The 22,741-nt window shown below is 34.0% G+C and overlaps 3 protein-coding genes across 4 annotated transcripts; 2 read left to right on the forward strand and 1 right to left on the reverse strand.

Moving 5' to 3' along the window:
- The first annotated feature begins 1,880 nt into the window (after positions 1-1,880).
- On the forward strand, positions 1,881-4,270 carry LOC130935899 (protein FAR1-RELATED SEQUENCE 5-like). Of its 2 annotated transcripts, none has more exons than XM_057865816.1 (2): positions 1,881-2,353; positions 3,403-4,270. In XM_057865816.1, exon 2 carries the CDS (start codon positions 3,506-3,508, stop codon positions 4,268-4,270), a length of 765 nt encoding a protein of 254 aa, XP_057721799.1. In that variant the 5' UTR covers positions 1,881-2,353; positions 3,403-3,505. The 2 variants fall into 2 exon arrangements, with proteins under 2 accessions (XP_057721799.1, XP_057721807.1); XM_057865824.1 differs by having other exon boundaries at positions 1,882-2,353; positions 3,438-4,270.
- Positions 4,271-4,308: 38 nt separating this feature from the next.
- Positions 4,309-8,683, reverse strand: LOC130935912 (uncharacterized). The gene is made up of 7 exons (XM_057865837.1): positions 8,388-8,683; positions 7,510-7,576; positions 6,612-6,658; positions 6,275-6,362; positions 5,734-5,867; positions 5,408-5,506; positions 4,309-4,550 (listed from the first exon to the last, which is right to left on the reverse strand). The coding sequence occupies exons 1-7, from the start codon at positions 8,610-8,612 to the stop codon at positions 4,473-4,475; spliced, it is 738 nt and encodes a 245-aa protein (XP_057721820.1). The 5' UTR covers positions 8,613-8,683; the 3' UTR covers positions 4,309-4,472.
- A 6,744-nt stretch (positions 8,684-15,427) lies between these two features.
- On the forward strand, positions 15,428-20,723 carry LOC130942335 (zinc finger CCCH domain-containing protein 18). Its single transcript, XM_057870996.1, has 4 exons — positions 15,428-15,652; positions 17,327-17,635; positions 18,638-18,698; positions 19,526-20,723. The coding sequence occupies exons 1-4, from the start codon at positions 15,527-15,529 to the stop codon at positions 20,509-20,511; spliced, it is 1,482 nt and encodes a 493-aa protein (XP_057726979.1). The 5' UTR covers positions 15,428-15,526; the 3' UTR covers positions 20,512-20,723.
- Positions 20,724-22,741: the final 2,018 nt, after the last annotated feature.

The raw sequence follows: 22,741 nt of genomic DNA on the forward strand, positions 1-22,741 counted from the left end.
GAGAGAGGGTTTTACTTTCCCAAGAGTTCATCCCTTCAGATTTTTGGTTTTAGCGATTCCGATTGGACCGCGTGTCCGGATAAGTGTCGATCTTTGACTGGCTACTGCTTTTTTCTAGAAGAGTCTCTTATTTCCTGGAAAGTAAAGAAATAGGCCACTGTTGCACGCTCATCAATTGAAGCTGAGTAACGTGCTTTTGCTAATACCACCTGCAAACTCTTATAGATATTGAATTTGCTGGATTTTCTTCATGTTTCTTGTGATAGATCTCCTGTTTTGTTTTGCGATAATTAGAGCGCTCTTCATATAGCCGCCAATCCAGTTTTTTACGAGCGTATCAAGCATTTGAAGGTTGATTGTCATTTGGTGCATCAAAAGGCATAGACTGGGGTAATGAAGTTACTGCCAGCAGATATTTTTACCAAGCCACTTCCAACTAAGCCCTTCTACACCAACTTATCCAAGTTGGGGATTCTTAGCATATACCATTCTCCAACTTGCGGGTACATATTGAACCAACTTCCATCAACCCAACATAACAACACAAAAGAAATTAGGCCCAAATTCAACATTTATAATAAGCAATTTTTTCCTTCACTGTGATTTGTTTTTGCTCATGTTTTTCCTTTTTTTTTTTTTTGTTTATGCCTTTCTTCTTTTATTCCAAAATGTGTGACTCACCTTTTTGGTTAGGATAAGATTCTTTCTAGATTTGATAGTCCTCATATGGGTTTAGTGAGCTATGTATTTTTCTTTCTGTATATATACAATTTTCGTAATCATTAATCAATAATGGAAATACAATACACATTTTTATTCATTTATACTATTATCTGCCTTTTTCTTTTTCTTGTTAGGAATGACTTAGCATAGTCTATAACTTAATTTGTTATTTGAAAATTTGTATTAGGTCCTTACTCAAGTAATTAAAGTTTGAAAGTATGATCAAGCGATTCAAGGGAATCCTGGTTTAAATTTTGAAGCAAAATATATTATGATTTTACTAAGCTTGTCCCTATAAGCAACATGATATCTGCTGCACTTGTATAAGTAGAGAGGTAATCTCATTTGTTTATAGGCATCATTCTTTATAAGCTGTTTGTTCTAATAATTACAATTTTAATTACAACAATTGTCAAGGAAAATGAATACAATACAATAAAATTTAGATCTGTGCATGTGCATGCATTTGTGTTCCACAGAGAGAGAGAGGGAGGGGAGGGAGAGAGAGAGAGAGGGAAAGTGGGAGTGGGAGAGAGAGATCCTCTATTCTTGTTTTTTTGAATAATCCGTTAGTCCAAATATTGTGGACCCAATTCTCACATCTGTACTACCCATTTCAATCTGAAAAGGCAATAAACGTATAAACACATGAATTAGTTGCATGATTGACCCATAAAAATAAATAAATAAAATGATACAAGTAATAATTCTTAGTAAATGAATATCAGTTGATCATAACCTCTAAAACTGGTTCAAAAAACAATGAAGGGCACCTCTACTAACTTTTTTTTCTTTGGTGACTACCTCGACTAACTTATCTATATGTAAGTATTTTCTTTTATTGGGTAAATATTTTGAAAATGCTGCACAACCAATCATATTTAATCGTAAGAAATATGCCTGTCTCACCATAACAATCTCTAACTACTGTTATTACTCAACAAAAGAATTAAAGAAGGTGCAGACTCTATTGGCTTATATTTTTTCGTGGCTAAGGTGACTAAGTGGGCCAAACCAAATAAATGCTGGCATGTGGCTTAGTAAGCAGAGATCCAAAAGTTTGTTTGACTCTGTTGACTATATTAACTTAGGTAATTATACAAGATAAAAAAATTAGATGGTAAATTAGAAACATTATCTTGAGAGTTAATTAGATTGAGGAGAAAGGCCAATTAGAAATTTCAAAAAGCTACCCAAAAAAACCTAAATGACCAAAAAGCTCTCCAGGCTTGAGTTTGAAAGGTTTGTTGTGGACGGCGACCATCACCCAGGATTCATGTTGCGGTCAACTTGGACCATTGTTGGCGGTGAGTTATTAACCGGTGGTTTCTTGAGTCAGCCCCCCGTGTTGTTTCGGGAGAGAATTCTAGTTGTCGATCATCTTGTGGTTCGGGCGCATTCGGTATAGTAGCAGATTCAGCCACTACTGCGTCGTTTCAGGTCCGCAGCAATCGTAGAGATTAGGGTGGCTGACGACATCGAAGTGTCCTCCGATGTGCGGCTGTGTATCTTTTTGTTAGTAGGGTGCAATCTATAAAGCAGTATATGTAGGCACTCAGCCTCATTCCAGGTCTGCGACATTCGCTGCCGTGTAGGTGGCTATCGACGTCGAAGCCGCCTTCGATCTGAGGTAAGTGTAACCTTTGATTTGTTTTATTCTTTGCATCACATTCGACTCTTGTATGATTGACGATGAATATGCATGTTACCAACTTAAATGGTTAAATCCCAAGAAGAATTGCTCTGTGTGGAGAACATTTACACTAACTTCGTGACCTGCATTCCTTTTTTTGTGTTGTGGATTGTAATTAGTTGAGTAAAGTATCGTTTTTGTCCCCAACCTTTAGGGTAAGTTCTATTTGTGTTCCTAACGTTTAAATCGTCCTATTTGTATCCCTAACGTTTATAAAAGTGATTCAATGTTATCCTACTATCAATTATACTAACAAATCAGATTATATTTTTTAATTATTCTTACTTGGATGTATTCATTCTCAATTAGGTCTCACTTGGATGTGTTCGATTTTAAAATTATACCCACTATTTGTGTTTAGATTCAATTATGTCCCTAAAAAAGTGAATTATGTAAATGTTGTAGGAATTAGTTTCGACTTTTGATGAGCTATTTTTTAGAGTAGATCATCGATTCTATCCCAAACATTTGTATTCTAACTTTAAGAAGAGATATTTAAAACTCAAACTAAAGCGTTCATGATGTGTAATTGACGGCAGGATAACATTGAATCACTTTTACAAACGTTAGGGATACAAATAGGACAATTTAAATGTTAGGGACACAAATAGGATTTACCCCAAACTTTGGGGACAAAAATGATACTTTACTCTAATTAGTTTATTGTAGCAAATGAGTTCATCTTTATTCTCAGCCGTTATGGTTAATTTAAATCAATTAGTTTAATTCAATGGACGAATTTATCATCTTCCTTGTTAGCCATGATAGTGCATAGTGCTTTTGTGTTGTTGCCAGTTATTAATTTAATTCATCGCACCATGTTATCATGTTCTTTTGTAGCCAATATCCTGCATGTTGTTTACTTGTTTTTGTCTTGTTGATAGTGATTAATTTAATTGTAGTAATTAATTTAATTCCGCTATCGATCTGTCCTGTTAGCCCTTCTGCTAATCAGATATCTTGTCCCTGGTCTTTGGTATTAATAGTTAGCCTTTTTGAGAATGAGAATTTCTTTACATAGTGCTGCCGATTTGAGATGGAAAGCCATGGAGAAGGAAGTTCTGATTTTTTCGTCCAATGGACTGATGGATGGAGCACGGACTCAATGATGACAACGAAGGAAGTGCTGCACGGTCACTAGAGACAGAGGAAGGGCAATCGGCAGCGGGAGATAGAGAAGATGGTTCAATGGCTGGTGATGAGGGTTCCATGCCAGTACCAACAGGAATACACGTTGCAGCTGACAATCCATATGGTGACGAAGAATTGGGATCAACGGTTTTAACTGCCGCTGCATTGGAATCAGCTGAGTATAATTGTGTGGAAGAGGCGTACAAAGCATATGTGACTTTTGTGAAAGCGACTGGATTCACTGTACGAAAGGGTGATTCTGTAAAAAATGAGGAAGGAAATATCGTGCGGAAGTTTTTTTATTGCAATCGACAAGGTTTGCGTGAGAAGAAGCACTATGAGAGGGTCGATAGGAAGAGGGCTCATAAAGCAGAAACCAGAACCAATTGTTATGCCAAGTATGTTGTATACTTGGACATGAGTTCTAGAAAGTGGAGGACAAAAATGTTTATTGTGGATCATAATCACGATTTGGCCCCACCAAATTTCACCAACGTAATGGCGCTGCATCGAAAGCTGACAGATGAAGACAAAGCTCATATACACAGCATGCATGAGGCTGGATTCCAGACAACTCAAATCATGGGGTTCTTTGCTCACTTGTGTGGTGGATATCGGAATGTCAACTTTATCAGGAAGGATTTGTATAATTATATGGATGATTTCGACAATCCCGCATTGTATCAATGGCATTGTTTGATTCATATAGCCGACCCCACCTAGGTTTTGTTGTTGTTTTTTGTTGTTGATAGCTGTTGCACTTGTATAATTAGAGATCATCTCATTTGTTTATAAACATTATTCTTTATAAGCTGATTGTTCTAATAATTACAAATGTAATTACATCAATTGTAAAGGTAAATGTACAATACAATAAAAATTTAGCTATGTGCATTTGTGTTCCAGAGACACAGAGAGAGATCCTCTATTCTTGTTTCTTTGAATAATCCCTTGGTCCAAATATTGTGGACCCAATTCTCACATTTGTACTACCCATTTCAATCTGAGAAGACAATAAATGTATATATAACACATAAATTAGTTGCATGATTGACCCAAAATAAATAAATAAATTGCATGCAAACTGGAGTTAATACAAGTAATAATTCTTAGTAAATGAATATCAGTTGATCATGACCGCTAAAATTGGTTCAAAAAGACAAAAACAATGAAAGAAAACTCAACTAACTTATCTATCTATCTGTGTAAGTATTTTCTTTTATTGGGTAAATATTTTAAAAATGCTGCACTACCAATCCTATTTAATTATAAGAAATATGCCTACCTCACCATAACAATCTCTAACTACTGTTATTACTCAACGAAAGAATTAAAGAAACCCATTTCTAATTAATTAATTATAGTTTTCAATTGCTTCCCTTGGAATATAGAAAGCATTCATAATTGTGAGGAAATCAGATGCAATCATGCAATACTAAAAGAAAGTAGTTTGTAGTTTGCTGCTGTATAATTTTAGAGCACCATTAACCAATATAGTAAGTGCCTTATTCCATTAAATGGAGGCCTCAGATTCGGGTCTTAGCCTCTTAAAAAAAAATAATAAAAAAAAAAAAAAAACCTAAATTATACTCATTCAGTGGTGTCCTAGGACACAATGTCTCTGTCTATGTTTCATCTGTTAAACACAATTTTGTGTTTCTACGTCCATGTCTCCGTATCCTGTGCTTGTAAATAAACACAGCCTTAAGGATGGATAAAAAAAAAAAAAAAAAAACTTGTTTGGGAGACCCCTTCCCACTCCATGACCTTAGTCAAGTCGAATCGAATAAAAGGACCAGAATGCTGATGATTTAAGCAGGATCAAGGAAAAAAGAAAGAGAATTATTGGCTATATCATACCGCTAACTCAAAATCACTGGACATGCCCATTGACAGTTCACATTGCTCCTCAGGCATCTCAAGTGCCTTGCAAACTTCAGTTCTGCAATTGGATAGGGTCTGATTTTTCACAGAAGAGAAAGCCTTTTTAATAATAATATAAATTGGAAATTATACAATGTATCACAAAAGCAATCAAGCTGATGAATACAAAAACGCAGGTCAAATTTCGATGAAACTATTCGAAGAGAAGAAATGAGAAATATAACTCCGAAATGGAAACAATCAAGTAAATAAAAAATTAAATCATTTTAAGTTTGCACTCGGCGTAGAATAGAAGTTGTCACCTTAAAGTTCTCTGGAGTTGAGGTGTAGTCAGGCCTCCCTATTGTCATCAAGCCGGAGAACACGAGATTCGGACAACTCGATTTTACATGTTTAGCAAGATCAACACAATTGGAAGGATCAATACCAGATTTGGCTGCAAAATTATAAAATCACATGGACAAGAGGATATTATGTTATTGCGTAAGAAATAAGAGAACCATAATTTATTTATTTATTTATATGTAGATAAAGTAAGAGAACTATTGTCAAGAAGTCCCCTACAAAGTACTTCAAGAAGGATATGATGCATTTTGAAAAAACAAATAATAATGGAACCAAAGAAATTCTCCAATCTAGTAGCTGTTGAAAACTAAAGAAATTTCACGAATGTGAAATTATAAGAAAAGAATAAATAAAGTTAAAATGCAGTACCAATAACCCAGGGTTAAAGAAGGCTCTGAAGCAGGAATCAGACAAGTTCACAAAATTTCAGAGATGCAAAAACTAAGACTATGCACAACAAGAATTTTGAGAAACTCATTTAGTTTAAGCCAAACTGACATTCTTCTCCACTTGTATTTACTTGCACCAAGACTTTCAGCGGATTTCTTCCAAGGGTTGAAACCATACGGTCAAGATTATTTGCCACCTGCCAGTACCAAAGGTACAAGAAAATGCAAAACATTTATCAAATGGCAATCTGTGTTAGTTAGTTAGTTAGAAAAGTTCACAATTGAAATTTGACGAGTTAGTCAGAAGGTATAGACCTCATCAATTGAACACACATGAAGGTCAACTTATCTTGACTACTTCAAGTTTACAAGCATAAAATAAAATAAACAACAATGAGTTCATATCTCTAAGAACTACACCATACATTGATTATACAAGTCTTTACCTTCTGATTGTCGACACCCTCAAACATGGCCAGATTTGGAACTCCACCTGACATAAAGCATTGGAAGGCTTAGTCTAAGGATACGGAAGAAAGGAACAAAGAAAACAACAAAAGTCTAGCAATATTTTCAACAAGTCCAAAGCCAACTTAGAGATGTAGAAAGATTTGTATGCAACTCTCATTGCAAAGTTTAACTTGCATCAGCATTCCAAGAATTTTATATGCTAAGAGAGCAGTCAATCACAAGTACAGAAGCAGAGGTCTGAACTCAAAATTCAGTCCATGAAATAGGTTCAAAAAATCAATTTATGCATATTTGCAAAACAAGCAGCAGTGATATGCCATATTATATTAAAGACGAAGCTTTCTAAGGCCACCTTTCTAGTGAGAATCTTTTCAAAGAAACTCAATAAAGGGCATTCTACATGAGTAATAGTTCATAAAATTCTTCCTCACATTCAGTTTTGTCACTTAACATAATTGTGCATATCTTAAATTTATAAAACTGGTAAAAACTAAGTCTGGTTTGATTCTAACTTTTATCACTGAGAATGTCCCATGTGGTCTGTAAATTCAGAATTAACTCATATACATGATTAAGTCAATTTCAAAAATCATGTACACAAAATTAAATTAGAGAAGAATTTTGAGACCAAATTGCTATGATTTCTATTGTAGTATACTCGACCCCACTAATCTGATCCAAGCAGATAAACCAATCGTAAGTTCAAGTTCTCTAGTCTCTTATATTCACACTTGACACTGAGATTTTTTATAAGGAGAATGAGTATTGAACTATTTAAACCAACTGAATGTTGATCTAAATGCTAACTTTCTGACAGTAGTCAAATAGAATGAAGAAAGAAAAGAAACATTGATTTGAAGAAACAAAGCATACCCAAAAGCGTTTTGACTTTGTTGCTTTGCAAATGCCCAATGAAATGCCACTCAATGTCTTGTGGAAGCTGCATTAAAAGCCAAGGCACGTGTCATCGTCCCAACAAACAAAGGATTAGAAACTCAAATTGACACACAATTGCACACCATTTTGGAAATTCCAAGAGATTTACAGAGGAGTAGGGTCACTGGGCACAAAGTATTTTACATGAATTGAGCGAGGCAAGTTGTTAATGTTAGCCTAAAAGAGGAAAAAATAACAAGAGTATAAACTCAGTTTAATTTTTATTACATCATATTTGTATGTCTATATCCACTGTAAATAATGGGGTGCATGGAAAATGGTTGGTGCACAACCTATAATCATAGATTTATGTGTTTTGTGACTCCTTACCTGAAAATGTCTTTGTGAAAAGATAACTAAGAACTGTTAGATGATTTGATATATTTAACTAATCTACTTAGCATAAATTATGTCTACATCTTAGCTATAATCTAAACACGAAGAAATTTGCATAAAGAACATTCATGTGAGTAGCCAATTTATCATCGTATATTATCAACTTCACGTGAAGTCGACTGCACCTAGTTTTCACCTGATATTATATACATTTGATACTATTAATACACATTTTAACTCATATTTCCGCTATCTATGAATAAATTAAACTAAAACAAGAACAAAAATGCCATTTGAAATTGATTTAACACAAACTAATTGCCAGGATTTCATCTGAAAAAATTAATGTCAAGTACAAACAAATATATTTTTTAACAAAAGATATGGTGAATTAATCTTGCAGCTAATCATTATTCAAACAAAATTCAATGACTAGAAAACAACGGTGAGAATCTTAATATGAAAAAAATTTCAGGAACCTGAGGAGCCTTGTCGACGATTTCTTGGACATAGTTCTCGCCGAAGCAGCGGTGGCCTGCGTCGTAAAGTTGCCGAATCATGGAAACAGGCTTCGTCTTGGAGACGGCGACGACCCTGATTGATTCGGGTAGGGTGCCGGATCTATCAGCCGCTTGCCGGACCCGCTGCATCACCGATCGGAACGCCAAGACGGCCGCGCCCTCCGCAACTACCGGAGCAGCCATTTAAGAAGATGGATGTGGGAGTGGTTGAGCAACGAACACGAAACACAACGGATATCAAGAAAATGCATTTGGTAAACTATAAAAACACATGCTAATAACTAACAGGGAATTGCAAAGGAAAATTCCGGGTTCGAAACTTGAATTTAGATGTTTGGTTTTTAAGGTAATTTCTTATAATTTTTTTATTTAAATTATTTAAATATATAATATTAACAAAAATGTGTAATTTAAGATATATTTAAGTATAGGTAAAACATCTCATATCCCGGATATAATGTTCATATCGCGAGTACAGTGACCTAAATCAAGTTAAACGCACATCTCGGGTATACTGTACTCTGGATATGAAACAACGTCAATATTGTGAAACACAATCTAAATGCTACCGGAATACACACAAAATGCGCTAATCGGGTACTCCGAAACACGCTTGTAATAGAAAAGTGGGTACAGTATGCGAGATGCGTTCGAAGCTATAAAAAACGTGTAGCTGAGATTTTTGTGTTCATTTTAATATATATATATATATATATATATATATATATATATAAAAGGACAAATAGGTCTCTAATTTTTTGCCCCGCAGACATTTTCGTTCCTGACCACTAAAAAATACCTTTAAATCCCTCATCTTTTTAAAAGTTGGACGGATTAGTCTTTCTGTGCAAATACCTCCGTCAGACTCAACGGAAAAATCTGACGTGGCTCCGTTCTGCTTACCTGGCATTACATTAGGCTGTCCATGTGGCACACTAGTGAAAGGTCGGTTTTGAAAAATGGACAAAAAAGTCCCTCTGTCTCAAAATAGCATATATTAATTAAGCAAGCTCTTGAGAATACTCCTCCTTCCACCATTCCCTCACAGACCTTCTTCTCTGCTTCTTCAAAACATCACTGTCCTCGATCATCCATAGATTCCCACCATTCCAGTTTCCTCCTACTACTACTGCTATTACTCTTGTGCTTCTTCTTCTTGTTGTTCTCATCCTTTGCATTGGTAGAAGCAGCAGAAGCAGAAGCAGTCAACTCAGCTTTGGGTCTCTGCATTCCAACGTCATTCCCAATCCAATCCATCACATAATCCAATCCGTCACTCTCGTAGCTTAAAGCCTCAACTTTCAACCTGTTCTCCGTCTTAAACCTCGCAAGTCCAAAGTCTCCTATCTTAGCCGCAAAGGACCGGTCCAAGAGAACCTTACTGGGCTTGATATCGCTGTGAATCACCGGAGGGTCACAGGAGTGAAGAAACTGTAACCCTCTCGCAACGTCCAGTGCGATGGAGAATCTTGTCTGCCATCGCATGAGCTCAGGGAATTTTCGGCGGAGGAGTGCATTGTGGAGGTTGTCGTTGTACATTCTTGTAACCTAATTTCCCAATCAATGACGCATACAACTTTTCAAGGTCCACCCCTTTGCTGAAGAATCTATCAATCCACAAGTACCATCCACCTCTCAAAATCCTATCCACATCAAACAGCAAGAACTCTATCCTCGTCACCGGAATCCACCGGTTCACGGTACGCCCGCACCGCACAAGGTCCACCACTCCGTCGAACACCGGTAGGTTGTGAACTTGGACGAATCGAAAGAAGGGTTGAAGCCTAGGTTAGGGTTTTGGCGGTGGAAGCAATCGAAGGATTTACAAGGGTAATGGTCCCAAATTACAGAGAAATCGGGGAGTGAAGAAGGGAAAGGGCTTGAGGGAGAGGGGACGAAGGTTTGTGCAGCGCGGTTCGGAAGAAGCAACGGCGGCTGGAGAGGGGGTGATTTTGGCGATTGGAGAGTTGAAGAGAGGTGATAGAGTGAGAGGATGTTGGTGGCCACCATTGCTATCAGAAGAACAAAGTTCAGCACACAAAACGACGCCGTTTTGAGCGATAGGGACTTATGTGTCCATTTTCCAAAAGCTCTATCCCACTAATGTGCCACATGGGAAGTTGTGATGCCAGATAAGCAGAGGGGGGAGCCACGTCAGCCTTTTCTATTGGGTCTGACGGTGGCTTATGGACGGAGGGACTCATCCGTCCAAAAATTGTGAAGGTCGGGGATTTAAAAGTATTTTCAAATGCTAAGAGATAAAATTGCCTGTGAGACAAAAAGTCAGGGACCTGTTTATCCTTTTCTCATATATATATTGAGTTTTGGATAGTTTGAAAAGCATGTATGGCCAGACAAGGGAGTTACATACAATCAAAAAATATTAATAAGCTGAATGGAATATGGCATGTGGCCGAAACACTGGACTTTAAAGTCAGTTTGTGTATCTGTTACTTTTAATAGTTAATTAGTTAATATATTTTGATTTATTTATTTTAGTTGATACCACCTTATATGTTAATAAGATATTTAGTTTTTACTTAGATGAAATCATTTATATCTATCATGTTAGTTTATTATAAAATAATTATATTTTTTAACTATTAGTTTATCATGTACATTAAATATTATACTAATGTACTTATCAACTTCAACCCAAAACGTCCTATTAGTAAAACCTCCTATAGGCAGCACTAATATGAATCTATATGCTACTCGACTAACTTTCTTCGAACTAATTGTCCCCATATTGCTCAAGATGAGATTTTTAAGTGCATCTAGAGAACCAACACGAAAAGTACGCAACATTACAGGTGAAGCATTCAAATATTACTTCCTCATCATTGTTTTCTAATGATTACATTGGGATAAATTACTACAAAAAACTTATTACTAACATTTTTTTTGAGGAACAAGGAGAGAAAGAATAGATAGAATTAAAATGGATGTAGTGTAATGAATGGTTGAGTCAAGAAGTTACTTCAGGGGCGGAGCTAGAAATTTTTTTGGGAGGGGCCAACATAAAAAATATAAATTAAGAAGAAAGAAAAATTAAAAATTAAAAAAGAACTAAATTAAAAAATTGAAATTTATACATACATATTATTTATTTTGGGGGGGGGGGGGCATTGCTCCCTTTCTCTATAATGTGGCTCCGCCATTGAGTTACTTATATAGACGTTTTTTGGAGTAAAAACCTAACCTGGATTTTGTTCATTTTCACGAAAGACAAGGTGCTCCTTGTCAAAAAATAAGAGACACTTGGGCTCTCAACCTTTTTATTTTAGGGCAATATGACCCTTCTATTAGAAAAATTTGTTAAATAGTAACTAAAATTAATTTTGTAGGAGTTTTATTTTTAATTTGTGGGGTTTTAAACCCCCACAAAATTCTTTTTAACAATATAACCAACTATGACCACTACTACCACCACCTTCTTTATCATCATTATTATCACTTCTATCTCTACTATTTCTATTGTGTAACCATACTTTATCATCATCATTATTTCCTCTGCTGTTATTATCGCTAATACAAATATCATCAACATTAATGTTATCTTATTTCATTTTTTCCTCTAAAAGATTTTTATAATGCCATTATTTTTTTTTCTGCGACATCATTTTTAACAATGGTCTTTCTTTACTTAACCACTACAAGTGAAAAATTTTTCAAAAATAAATTTATTAATAGTTTGTGAGAATTTTAAAACTTCTACAAATATTATTTAACAAATTTTTTAATAAAGAGATCGTATTATTTCAAAATGAAAAAGTTGACAATTAAAGTGTTCTTTTTATTTTATAAAGAGCGTCTTATTCTTTGTAAAAATAGACAAAAATTAAATTGAGTCTTTATTCACATTTTTTATTATGTATCTAGAGCGTAAAGATCCCTATTTATTTAAGAACGTATACCAAATATAATGCTTTTATTTGTTGATGGTTATATCTCGGATATAGTGCCTAAAAATTATTTATGCTATGTCTTGGATACAGTGACCCCAATTTATGCATGTTCGAGTAGTTGTTCATATCTTGAGTTCATTTCACGTTTTTTTTCTTTATAAAAAAATTGCTTGTATTTTAGATACAGAATATTCAAATTGTATTTTTTTTATTTTGATAATTTTGTATCCAAAATATATAAGATATATGTAAATGAATAAATACTTTACAGATTATATATTTCTATAAATATTATATTTAAATAATTTAAATAAAAGAAATTCGATTTTTTACTCCTCCAAATTTTTAGTGCTTGTTGAAACAATTATTATTGACTTTTAAAAATATCATGTTGATCTCTAAAATTATAAATCGTGAATTTTTTTTGTCTCTAACTTTATTAGTTAATTAGATTTATTTTAAATCTATTAATATAAAATTATTTAACTAAAAAAAATACTAAAAAATTATTAAAATTTATTATCTTTTAGAATGAGTTAACAATTAATATTTAAAAATATAAAATAAATTAAATATATTATTAAATTACTAAACTAAAAAAATTAAATTAATAACTAAATAATAATTAAAAATAATAAATTTTGATAACTCCTAATCTTTCTCTTAACTAAAATACGGAAGAACAGATGCTAAATTCTCTTATTTAAAAATTAATTTTAGAATTAAATATCCAATTAATAAAAAAATAATCTCATTATTTATTAAATAATATTAGGATAGAAAAAATCATTACACGAATACTATAAAGTTCTATTAATGGAGACACCTCTCATTGTAGGAATGTAAATGTGATTGTGAGAGTATAAAATTTAGAGTATATACTCATTTTTGTCCTCAAAGAATTTTGGATTGGACACTTTAATTTTCAATTAAAATTAATTACTTGATTAGTCCCTAACAATTAATTTCGTCAATCACTTAGGTTCTTTACTCCGTTAACTCTAACGGAGGACAAAATAGTCCCTGACAACTCTAACAGGGGACAAAATGGTTCTTGATCTCCTCTGTTCGAAAACGATACTGTTCTCTCCCAATTTCCATCATATCTCACATAATACTAGCAGTCTAACACTGTAACTTCAAACTACACAATACACACTCTATAAATTTAATGTTCACAAGAAAAAAAATCCTCAACTTGTTCTCAACCAATTCATATTCAGAAAATGGATGCCTATGTCTCTCAACTAATTATCGTCTTCGATAGATCCCATGAATTTTGACAACAAGTCTGATTTGTTAAGACCCGTCGTCGTCGTTGCCATCTCCCTCCTCCTCTGCCCTATCATCACCATGACCACATTGTCCACCACTCCGATCGCTTCTTTCAACTTCTTCTCTGAACCAATGTTCAGTAATCACTTCAGTTTCTATATGAGCGGCAACGACGACATTGCTCGTTGTACTGATAGCTTGGATGTGAGGTCAAAGTTGTCTGCCAACTTGGACTCTGGAAAAGAAGGAATGAAGCATTCGGTGTCTATTTCAAATGAGAATTTGCATATGATGTCGAAAGAGAATCTTCTCATGATGTCCTAATGTCCAATAATCTATATTGCTTGCCGGAGAGTGGAGAAATGTGTACTCTTGGAGTAGTTGTGGAACTTGGTCTTGAGGATGTCGTGGACATGTCGGGGTTGGAGGTGATGTTATCGAAGATGTGGAAGTGGATGCTTTTGGTGGGTGAAGTGTAGAGGGGTGGATGTACCAGTCACAAAGATTTAGTAAATGTGTGGTCCATGACATGTTGAGGTAGGTGCGACACGTGTGACAATTACACCATGGCTTAATTTTGGAGCTAAAGATGAGGAAGGAAAAGATGAAAAAGAAGACTGTGAAGGTGAAGAAGGAGCGTATGAATGTTAGGGTTATGCGAGATATGATAAAAATTGGAGAAGAATAGTGTCGTTTTCGAATAAAGGGGTCAGTGATCATTTTGTCCCTTGTTAGAGTTGTCAGGGACCATTTTGTCCCCTGTTAAAATTGTCAGTGACTATTTTATCCTCCGTTAGAGTTAACGGAGTAAAGGACCTAAGTGACTGACAGAATTAATTGTTATGGACCAATCGAGTAATTAATTTTAGTTGAGAAATAAAATATCCAGTCTAAAATTCTTTAAGGACCAAAATAGGTATATACTCTAAAATTTATATATATATATATATATATATATATATATATATATATATATATATATACTTGATTCATTAAATAATTTTTATATTATTTTATTCACGGTATAAATTTTTATATATACTTCTGTCAATTTTATTTTTTCATAATTAATGTTTTTTAATTAATTAATTTTTTATTCATATCTTTGTATAAAAGAACTACTATTAATTCTAAATAAATTAATTTTTTATGAAAAAGAACTATTATTAATTGTAAATAAATTACAAAAAATAAAATTTCTATAAGCATAATTTTAAATCCGATTTATTTTGATAGATCGAATAAAAATTCAGTCATTCGATCATTCGATTATTAATTCGAATTAGATTATCAATTGAATTGATTAGTTGAATAATTAAGCTGATCAAATTTAATCAAATCTAATGAAAATTAGTTAAAATTAAATAAATTAATCCGATCAAACTTAGTTAAATTAAACAAAGTTGCTATTTACTATACATAATATTTTTCATTAAATATATTATATAATAAAATTAAATTATATTTACAAATTAAAAATATCAATTATAATATATTTTTTATTTTTTATAAATACTTAAAAATATATAATAAATATAAACTAATTAATAAATTATTAAAATTTTAAAATAATAATTAATTTAATATAAAATAAAATAAAAAAATATTTATTATAAAAATTAAATTAAATTTTATATAATTATTTAATTATAATTGACTCAACTAATTTAACTTATTAGTTAAACCTAATCCAATAATACATCAGCATAATTGATTCTCCTTCTTAATTCTTATTTTTAAAGCAAATGTAAAATTGTAGATTAACGATGAATATTTTACTAGTGCGATCAAATATAGAATGAAGAAAACAGAGAAAATAGATAAGAAACACAAAAACTCATTCAGCCAAATCGTTGGGTTAAAAAAAAATTGAAGCAGAGAGTGTAAGGCCTTTGTGTTTGTTGTGCATTGGCAATGGGTAGCGAAGAAGAGAAGGTTCTAGAGAAACAACTTGAGCATCAATTGCAGGAGCAAAGGGATTCTCTCTCTGCTATCGACGACGCTCTTCTCGCTGATCCATCCAACACCGAGCTTCTCGCGGTAATCACCTTCAACTTTCCGCATCTTTTCTTATTGGATTCTTAATATTCTTTCACGATTTGGGAATAAAATGTGACCTAAAATTTCGAATCCTTTTTTGCTTTAATTAGTTTCTAGATGTTCGAGGTTTAATAATGGTCTCTGTTCTAAGAAACAGAAATACTGAAGATTGGCAAGTGTACCATTTCAATTCCCTGTTATAATGCATATTTAATTGTTAGTTATGAATCCCTTGGTGTCCCGAAGATTCGTGTTTTCTGGTTGGACAATAGGAAAATCGTGCTGATTTGATTGGATTGAAGTTAGACTACAGAGAGCTTCGGAATGCATTCCATTTCATTTTTCTCTGTGATTATTGGGGACTAGTTTCCTTTTTTGCTTCTGTAGACAGAAGTTGTGCTTTCAAACTTGTAATGGTTTAGAATGGGGAATTCACCTAGTTATTGGCTGTTCTTTGGCAATATAAACGACTAAACAAGTAGTTGTAGTTGAGTGTTCCATGGTTGTCAGTGCTGCTGAATTGAATGCTTTGTTGCATAATGTCTTCTAATTGTTCATTTGTTCGTAGTGTTTAGACTTAACAATTTGAATAGTATAGTCGTAAGTCGTTAGAATTGATAAAGGGCCAGCCTTGTTATTGGATGAAGCACTCTCCAGACCTTTCAATGAAGTGGATGCATTTCTGGTATTGGGTAGGCATATTTTAGTGCCTTGTTGATGAGTACTAGCATGTTTGGATTCCCCTTTTGAAAGCTCTAAACAAATGTTTTGGAGTTCCAAAAGTGAATCTAAATATGCATCCAAAACATGAAGGTCTTAATCATCTAAGTAGTTGTAATTATTTTATATAGAAATTTTATTGGAATGGAAGAGAGTGTACAGAAGAGGATAAGCCATCCTCACTATGTAAGGTATAAGTAAGACATAGGCTTAGCTATGTAATGAAGCATGCCAATCCCTTTCAATGTCAGCTAAAGAAACCCTGTTAAACATCTCATGTTCTGTGCACCAAACTGGAGCTAAAAAAAATAATCCCGTCGCAAATCAAATCAATATTTGAAAAGGAATAAAGTAAAATTCTGAAATTCCTCTCTAACTATATGCACCGAGCACTGAAAAGATTGCAGATTGCCATAGTATCTTCACTGGTTTATGTGAGCCAAAAACTTATGAGGAGATAATATAACCCACAATTTCTCAAAGATACAGAAAGTGAAATTCACAGAGATCTTGCCATTGGACAATGCAAAAAGGATGAGCTCCTATTTGTGATGCTAAAAGACAATAATTAGCTATTGGTCTTTTGGACTCTTAGCAGCAAGATGATTAGTGTTTTGAGCATGTTAAGTGTAAAACCTCTTGGTTTGACCAATTGATGAAAATAATAACCAAACTTTTTCGACCTAGGTGGAGTTGGGTAAAATGCTCAAGTTATTTCATTAAATCCAACCATATATCATGTACATGGGCAAGTCATTTAAATTTCATAATTTACTTTGAATATGCTGAGCTTCATTAGCAAATTGAAAAAATATTATGATAAAAATAATAATGAAATATCGATTGTTGGCAGTGGATCATTGTTCTGAGATAGTGTCCAGAGAATTATGATAACCAATCTGAGCTCTAAAGTTTCTGAGGCTAATTATCTTATTTATTTACTTATGCTCTCAGGTTCATGGGGAGCTTGTTCAGGCAATTAAGGATGCAGAGGAAGGACTTCTTCACCTAAAACGGGCTAGATTATTACAGGAAGCAGATTTGGTGTTGCACAGCACTAATCTTTTTGCTGAAGAAGAGAAAGTAGAGGCTCTTGATCCCACAGATGTTGAACCAGAGCCACTGGAGGAAAGTTGTTATTCTGTTGGATCTAAATGCAGATTCCGTCACAAAGATGGGAGATGGTACAATGGTCAAGTGGTACAGTTGGATAAATCAGCAGCGAAGCTTTCATTCCTTACTCCTACATCTGAGAACATGCTGGTATGTCCTCAAGATTGGTTACCTATTTCTATTATTTTGGTGACAACATATATTATTTTGGTTACCACAACTAATATATGAAAACAAAGGATTTCTGATAACAACAGTGCTCATAAATTATGCAAGTTCTTACAGAATTGACATGCGAAAATTTGGATCAAATTTCATCAATAAATTAGGTAATTAGGCAACTCAGGCTTGGGAGGGGGTAGGTACAGAGTGAAGGTTTAGGGCTTTTTGAGGGAACTTTGCACGGACTTCAAATTCTGTAGTTTATCTATTATTTTCTTGTTTAATTAATTATATATATATATATGTATGATAGTAGTAGTATCAAACTGTGAGGGTTTGAGATTTTGAGTAAAATCATTTGCACATCTTGTGACTCAATTTCCAGTTTGTGTCTTGTGTTGTTTTCAGCTATCAAAGTTTTACTCTGATGATATCATTTAATTGACCAAACATGTATTGAAAGTGATATTTTGACATATTATTAGATATTAATAGTTAATATTAATGATATTATATATATCACCATTGTATATTGAACAAGGGCAGCATAGTGCAAGAGATTTGAGCAGGGTACATGTATACAGTCTTATCCCACAAGTGGGGAGCTGTTTCTAGGCTTGTAGCTTTTATGGTCCATAAACAACTACAGTATCTTTCAAAACCAACAGCCAATGCAATAGGTGGTTTGTAGGTTAGATTGTTTCCTTGGCTAGTTAATGCTTACCACAGGGTTGGCTCACACATTTAACTTGCAGCGATAAATGGGTCAGCTGGTCCATTTGACATCTCTTACTCAACCGCAATCAATGCCTTGTGTAAAAAGACTTCCCTAATAATGCATAATGTATGCTTATATGTGAAGTAATGTGCAATTGCTACTTATTTGAATTTTTTCTTGCATTGTTGTCCCCAAAATTTGGGTTCAGAGTATTCAATAAAGTCAAGGTTGCTTTCCATGTCATTTACTAATACTAGAACACCCAAGTGCAGATCTGCAAGTTCTTTTTACAACAACGATGTCGATTTGGTACTAACTGTCGCCTGTCACATGGTAAGCTGCCATTATTAAGCACATTGAAGAAAATTGGATAGAGTTGAAATCAAAAGTGTCTCTATCTTTGCAATTAACTCCCATAATATTTTCCATAAGTTTGGATATCTGATGGGCATTTCATCAAAGATATTCTTCACTACTATGTGAATAGCAAGGTGATCGTACATTAATCACTGGAACTTCAGCAATCAGCGTATAAAGGGAAAATCTTTTTTAGCTTTAACTGTTTATTCATTGTGTATTTCCATTAAGATATACTATTTGGATAACATCTTGAAATATGTTTAGTTATTCTGTCTATGAATAAATTTCATTAGATTTATTCTGGGCTGGTGCTTGGCAATTCCTTTATGATTTGATGTTTATGGCATCTTAAGAGTTCTTTCGAGCTTCATTTGTTGAATGAATTCCATATACGGATTTTTACTGGATGCTTTAAGAATTAGGATACACAAGAAAATAATAAGGAAGCCGCCAAAAAAGCCGGGAAAAGAAATCATTGGCTTAGTGCTGTTAATCTTATTCAGTTATCTCTTAATTTTTGTAGTTCAGGAAATGAAGGGCTTGAAACCTTATAATCCCTAGGCTAGACTCTCCACTCCTTCCTTCTAAACCCAACTTTTTATTGTTCGTTTGCCTTTTTCCAGGATGAGGCCATGAGGCTATTTTTATATAATCTGTTTTCTGGGTTTCCCTTTTTTTTTTCCCTTTATGTATTTATATTTTTTATGTTGTGGTTGCTTAATTTCATTTTCTTTTTTTTGGGGTCATAGTGCTCATATATCTGTTCAGCATATCACAGCCCACGCTATCTGTGTTTGCAGGAGTTGATGTTCAATTGTCCTCACTGAAGAAATATGTCCCAACAATATGGAAGCCATCCTTGGCGGGGTCGAGTATATGGGCAGTCTCAAATGCTCATGGGGGCATTTGGAAGCGAGCTGAGCTTGAGTCTTGGGACGAGGATGTCGGAGCTGGACAAGTTGTTTTCCGAGATGATGGAAGTTCAGCAAAGCTTGGGGCTGAAGAAATGGTATTGTCTGAGTATGCGGAAGTGAGTGACACAGAGAGTGATTCCAGCTTAGAACACTCCGACTCTAGTGACTATGAGGAAGAGGAATTGCAAGGTTTAGGATTTCTTGAGAGCACCAACCTACAAAGGGGTGTTCAGACTGAAACTGCTATATTTGCCAAGTGGGAGAACCACACTAGAGGCGTAGCATCGAAAATGATGGCTAATATGGGTTACCGAGAAGGAATGGGTTTAGGCGTAACTGGTCAGGGAATGCTAGATCCCATAACAGTGAAAGTCCTACCGGCAAAGCAATCCTTAGATCATGCACTCGAGTCTCAAAAAGGAGAAGAGGACACAGAGAAACAAAGCAAGAAACGGAGCCGAGGTGGTAAAAGAAAGCGCGATAAAAAATTCATGGAAGCAATTCGAGCAGCAAAAGAAGAAGAAGGATCGAACGTAGACGTCTTTACACTAATAAATAATCAACTGGCAGTGCACGGCCAAGCTTTAAATGGTGGATCAGGGAAAAAGCAGAGCAAAGATTCCGCCGAAGTTAAAAAGGTGGATAGGCGAACGTTGATTGCGTATGAGGATGAGGTGAAGGATTTGAAGTTGAGGGTTGAGAAGCTGGAAGCAATAGTGAATATCAACAGAAAAGAGAAGGCTGTTTATGAGGCTGCTATGAGAAAATTAGCAGAGACACGCAAGGCATTAGCTGAAGCTGAAGCCACGCATGCCTCTGCATCAAATGCAGTTGTTAGCAAAGAAAAAGAGAAGAGATGGCTTAAGTTTTAGTTAGGACTTATGGCTCAGTAGTTTAAGTAGCTGCATGATATAATATAAAGCCTTCAATTCATTATAAAGCTATCACTTTAGAAAACAAAGGCAAGGATATTTCACTAAATTAAGATATTGGTGAATTGATATAGATGTTGTATGTACATGTTATGTGATCCTTCTATTGAACCATGCATGCACTTGTTACTGATGCGGTAGATTGTGCTGCTCTTTTTGTTAGTTCTCAATTGCCACGTTTAAGACGATGGGAGGGTTGGTTAAAACGCACTGGCGACAAGTTTATTAAACTCTCATGCTAACTTGTAAAGTTAGGTCCCTAGTTGAGTTCATGATTTTATAAGTTATGATTTTGCAAGTTTTGTTTTACTATTCAAGTTTATCTAATCTTTGGAACCAAAGATACCTGGATGCGAGAGCTGATTATTCTTTAGAAGTTTATGTTTTGGATTGGATCCTAACATCATTCAGATTTTTTTCCCCCTTTCAGCATAAACATATTAGTGGAGTGGGGTCAAATTAATGATGTTTAGTCACAAGTGATAATTTAGCTAGGTTTCTGATTAAATATCAACATCTTTGGTTGGGAACGTCATGTTCGTTTGTGATGTGATATAACTCTAGCTATGAACAATCATGGCAACAAATTATTGCGTAATCTTCTTTGCATGTTGATTGTTGGCAAAGGAAACAGGTAACAAGAACTTGCAAATACACGCAACCATGAAGTGACCCACGGACAACCATGTCCAAGAGTTGTTAATCTCGTTTAAGCTTTTATTGTTTTTTGTATAGGTATTTATTTTAGAATTTAATTTTAATACACTGTTTACATTCAATTATTTAATACTACGTCAATAAAAATAATCACCTTTTAAATTGATTGCATGAATGATTATCCAAAAAACAGACGCGATTAAACCACTGTGTAAATTACATTGTTAATGGACTAAAATTAAACTCTATCTTGAGATAATCTTATTCCAGTGTTTAACAGTATGACTCTCCAAATAACATTAATTTTTAAATACTCAAAAGAGTGAGGATTCGACCAAAAACCACGGATTAATAGATCTGAGCATCTCTGTTGGTTAACCTTAATCTCAGTATATGCAGTTTGTCCCAAATAACATGGACAAGGCGTTTTCCTAAGAACTTGTAGGTTATATTATTCTACACAGTTGTGTATGAATGTGAAGTGAAAAATCTCTTTAAAGTTCATTAGGTGCGTGAGACACATGATTTGTGAAATAATAGTAATGAAGGGAACTAAATAATTGGAGATTCACGTTGCAATGACAGCAACTTTCTTGTCTTGGACGAATGATGCAAATATTAATTAAGTACTCTTCAACCATTATATTGCTGTCGCTTTCTCCTTCACTAAATGCAAGTTAATTTATATTTTAATAATGTCGTCCCGTTTTAGGCTTGCATATCATTATTGTGAGATGTCACATTCATTTTGTGAAATTTTATCCAGTGCTATATTTGCAACTTCGTAGAAGCATAAATGTGAGGCTACGGTATAGTACATGTTACGATAATGGTCTAAAGCCAATAAGCCATTGCACCCAATATTTTTTGGCTTAATATGGCCTCTACGCAGACGAATTTGACTTAGGCCCAACACCTGTTGGAACTTATCACGATTTGATCCTCGATTCTCCTCTACCAAGCGAGTCGGGATCTATGGCTGCGTTTGTTTTTAAAAATAGGACACTGAAATAGAAATATGAAGATATAAAATCATGTTTGATACATAAAACATAGATAAAGATATTATATTAAAGAACACTGAATTAGTATATTTTGTGTCCATTCTAACAAGAATGACACAAAAATACTAACAAGGGATATAATTTTTTTTATTTTTTTATTATTTTTGTTAATTTTTTATAATTATATTTTTTTATTATTATATTTTTCTTTTCAAATTTTTTAAATGAGAATAAATTGAATTTTCATAATTTGTTCTAACTTATCACTATTACCAAACAGAATACAAAAATACAAAATTGTATTTCTGTACTTTATGTTTTTGTTCTTAGTGTCTTGTCTTATCTCCTTTTCAGAAACAAATGTAGCTTATGATACCTAAACCCAAACATCAAACACGATATGATATGATACGAAATTTACGTACATATGAATTTTAAATTCTTATAAGATATAAGAACATCGCAAGTATTTTGAATAAATAGTAATAATATTTTAATATTTTATTAAT

The sequence above is a fragment of the Arachis stenosperma genome, chromosome 1 (genome assembly GCF_014773155.1).
Source record: "Arachis stenosperma cultivar V10309 chromosome 1, arast.V10309.gnm1.PFL2, whole genome shotgun sequence".
NCBI lineage: Eukaryota > Viridiplantae > Streptophyta > Magnoliopsida > Fabales > Fabaceae > Arachis > Arachis stenosperma.

Coding starts and splice junctions, on each gene's coding strand:
- LOC130935912 (XM_057865837.1), bottom strand. CDS start 8,612: ATGGCTGCTCCGGTAGTTGCGGAGGGCGCGGCCGTCTTGGCGTTCCGA. Junction 6,363..6,611: donor AGGGTGTCGACAATCAGAAG/GTAAAGACTTGT, acceptor TGGTACTGGCAG/GTGGCAAATAATCTTGACCG. Junction 5,507..5,733: donor CAACTCCAGAGAACTTTAAG/GTGACAACTTCT, acceptor GTGAAAAATCAG/ACCCTATCCAATTGCAGAAC.
- LOC130935899 (XM_057865816.1), top strand. CDS start 3,506: ATGGAGCACGGACTCAATGATGACAACGAAGGAAGTGCTGCACGGTCA.
- LOC130942335 (XM_057870996.1), top strand. CDS start 15,527: ATGGGTAGCGAAGAAGAGAAGGTTCTAGAGAAACAACTTGAGCATCAA. Junction 15,653..17,326: donor CCAACACCGAGCTTCTCGCG/GTAATCACCTTC, acceptor TTATGCTCTCAG/GTTCATGGGGAGCTTGTTCA. Junction 17,636..18,637: donor CTACATCTGAGAACATGCTG/GTATGTCCTCAA, acceptor ACCCAAGTGCAG/ATCTGCAAGTTCTTTTTACA.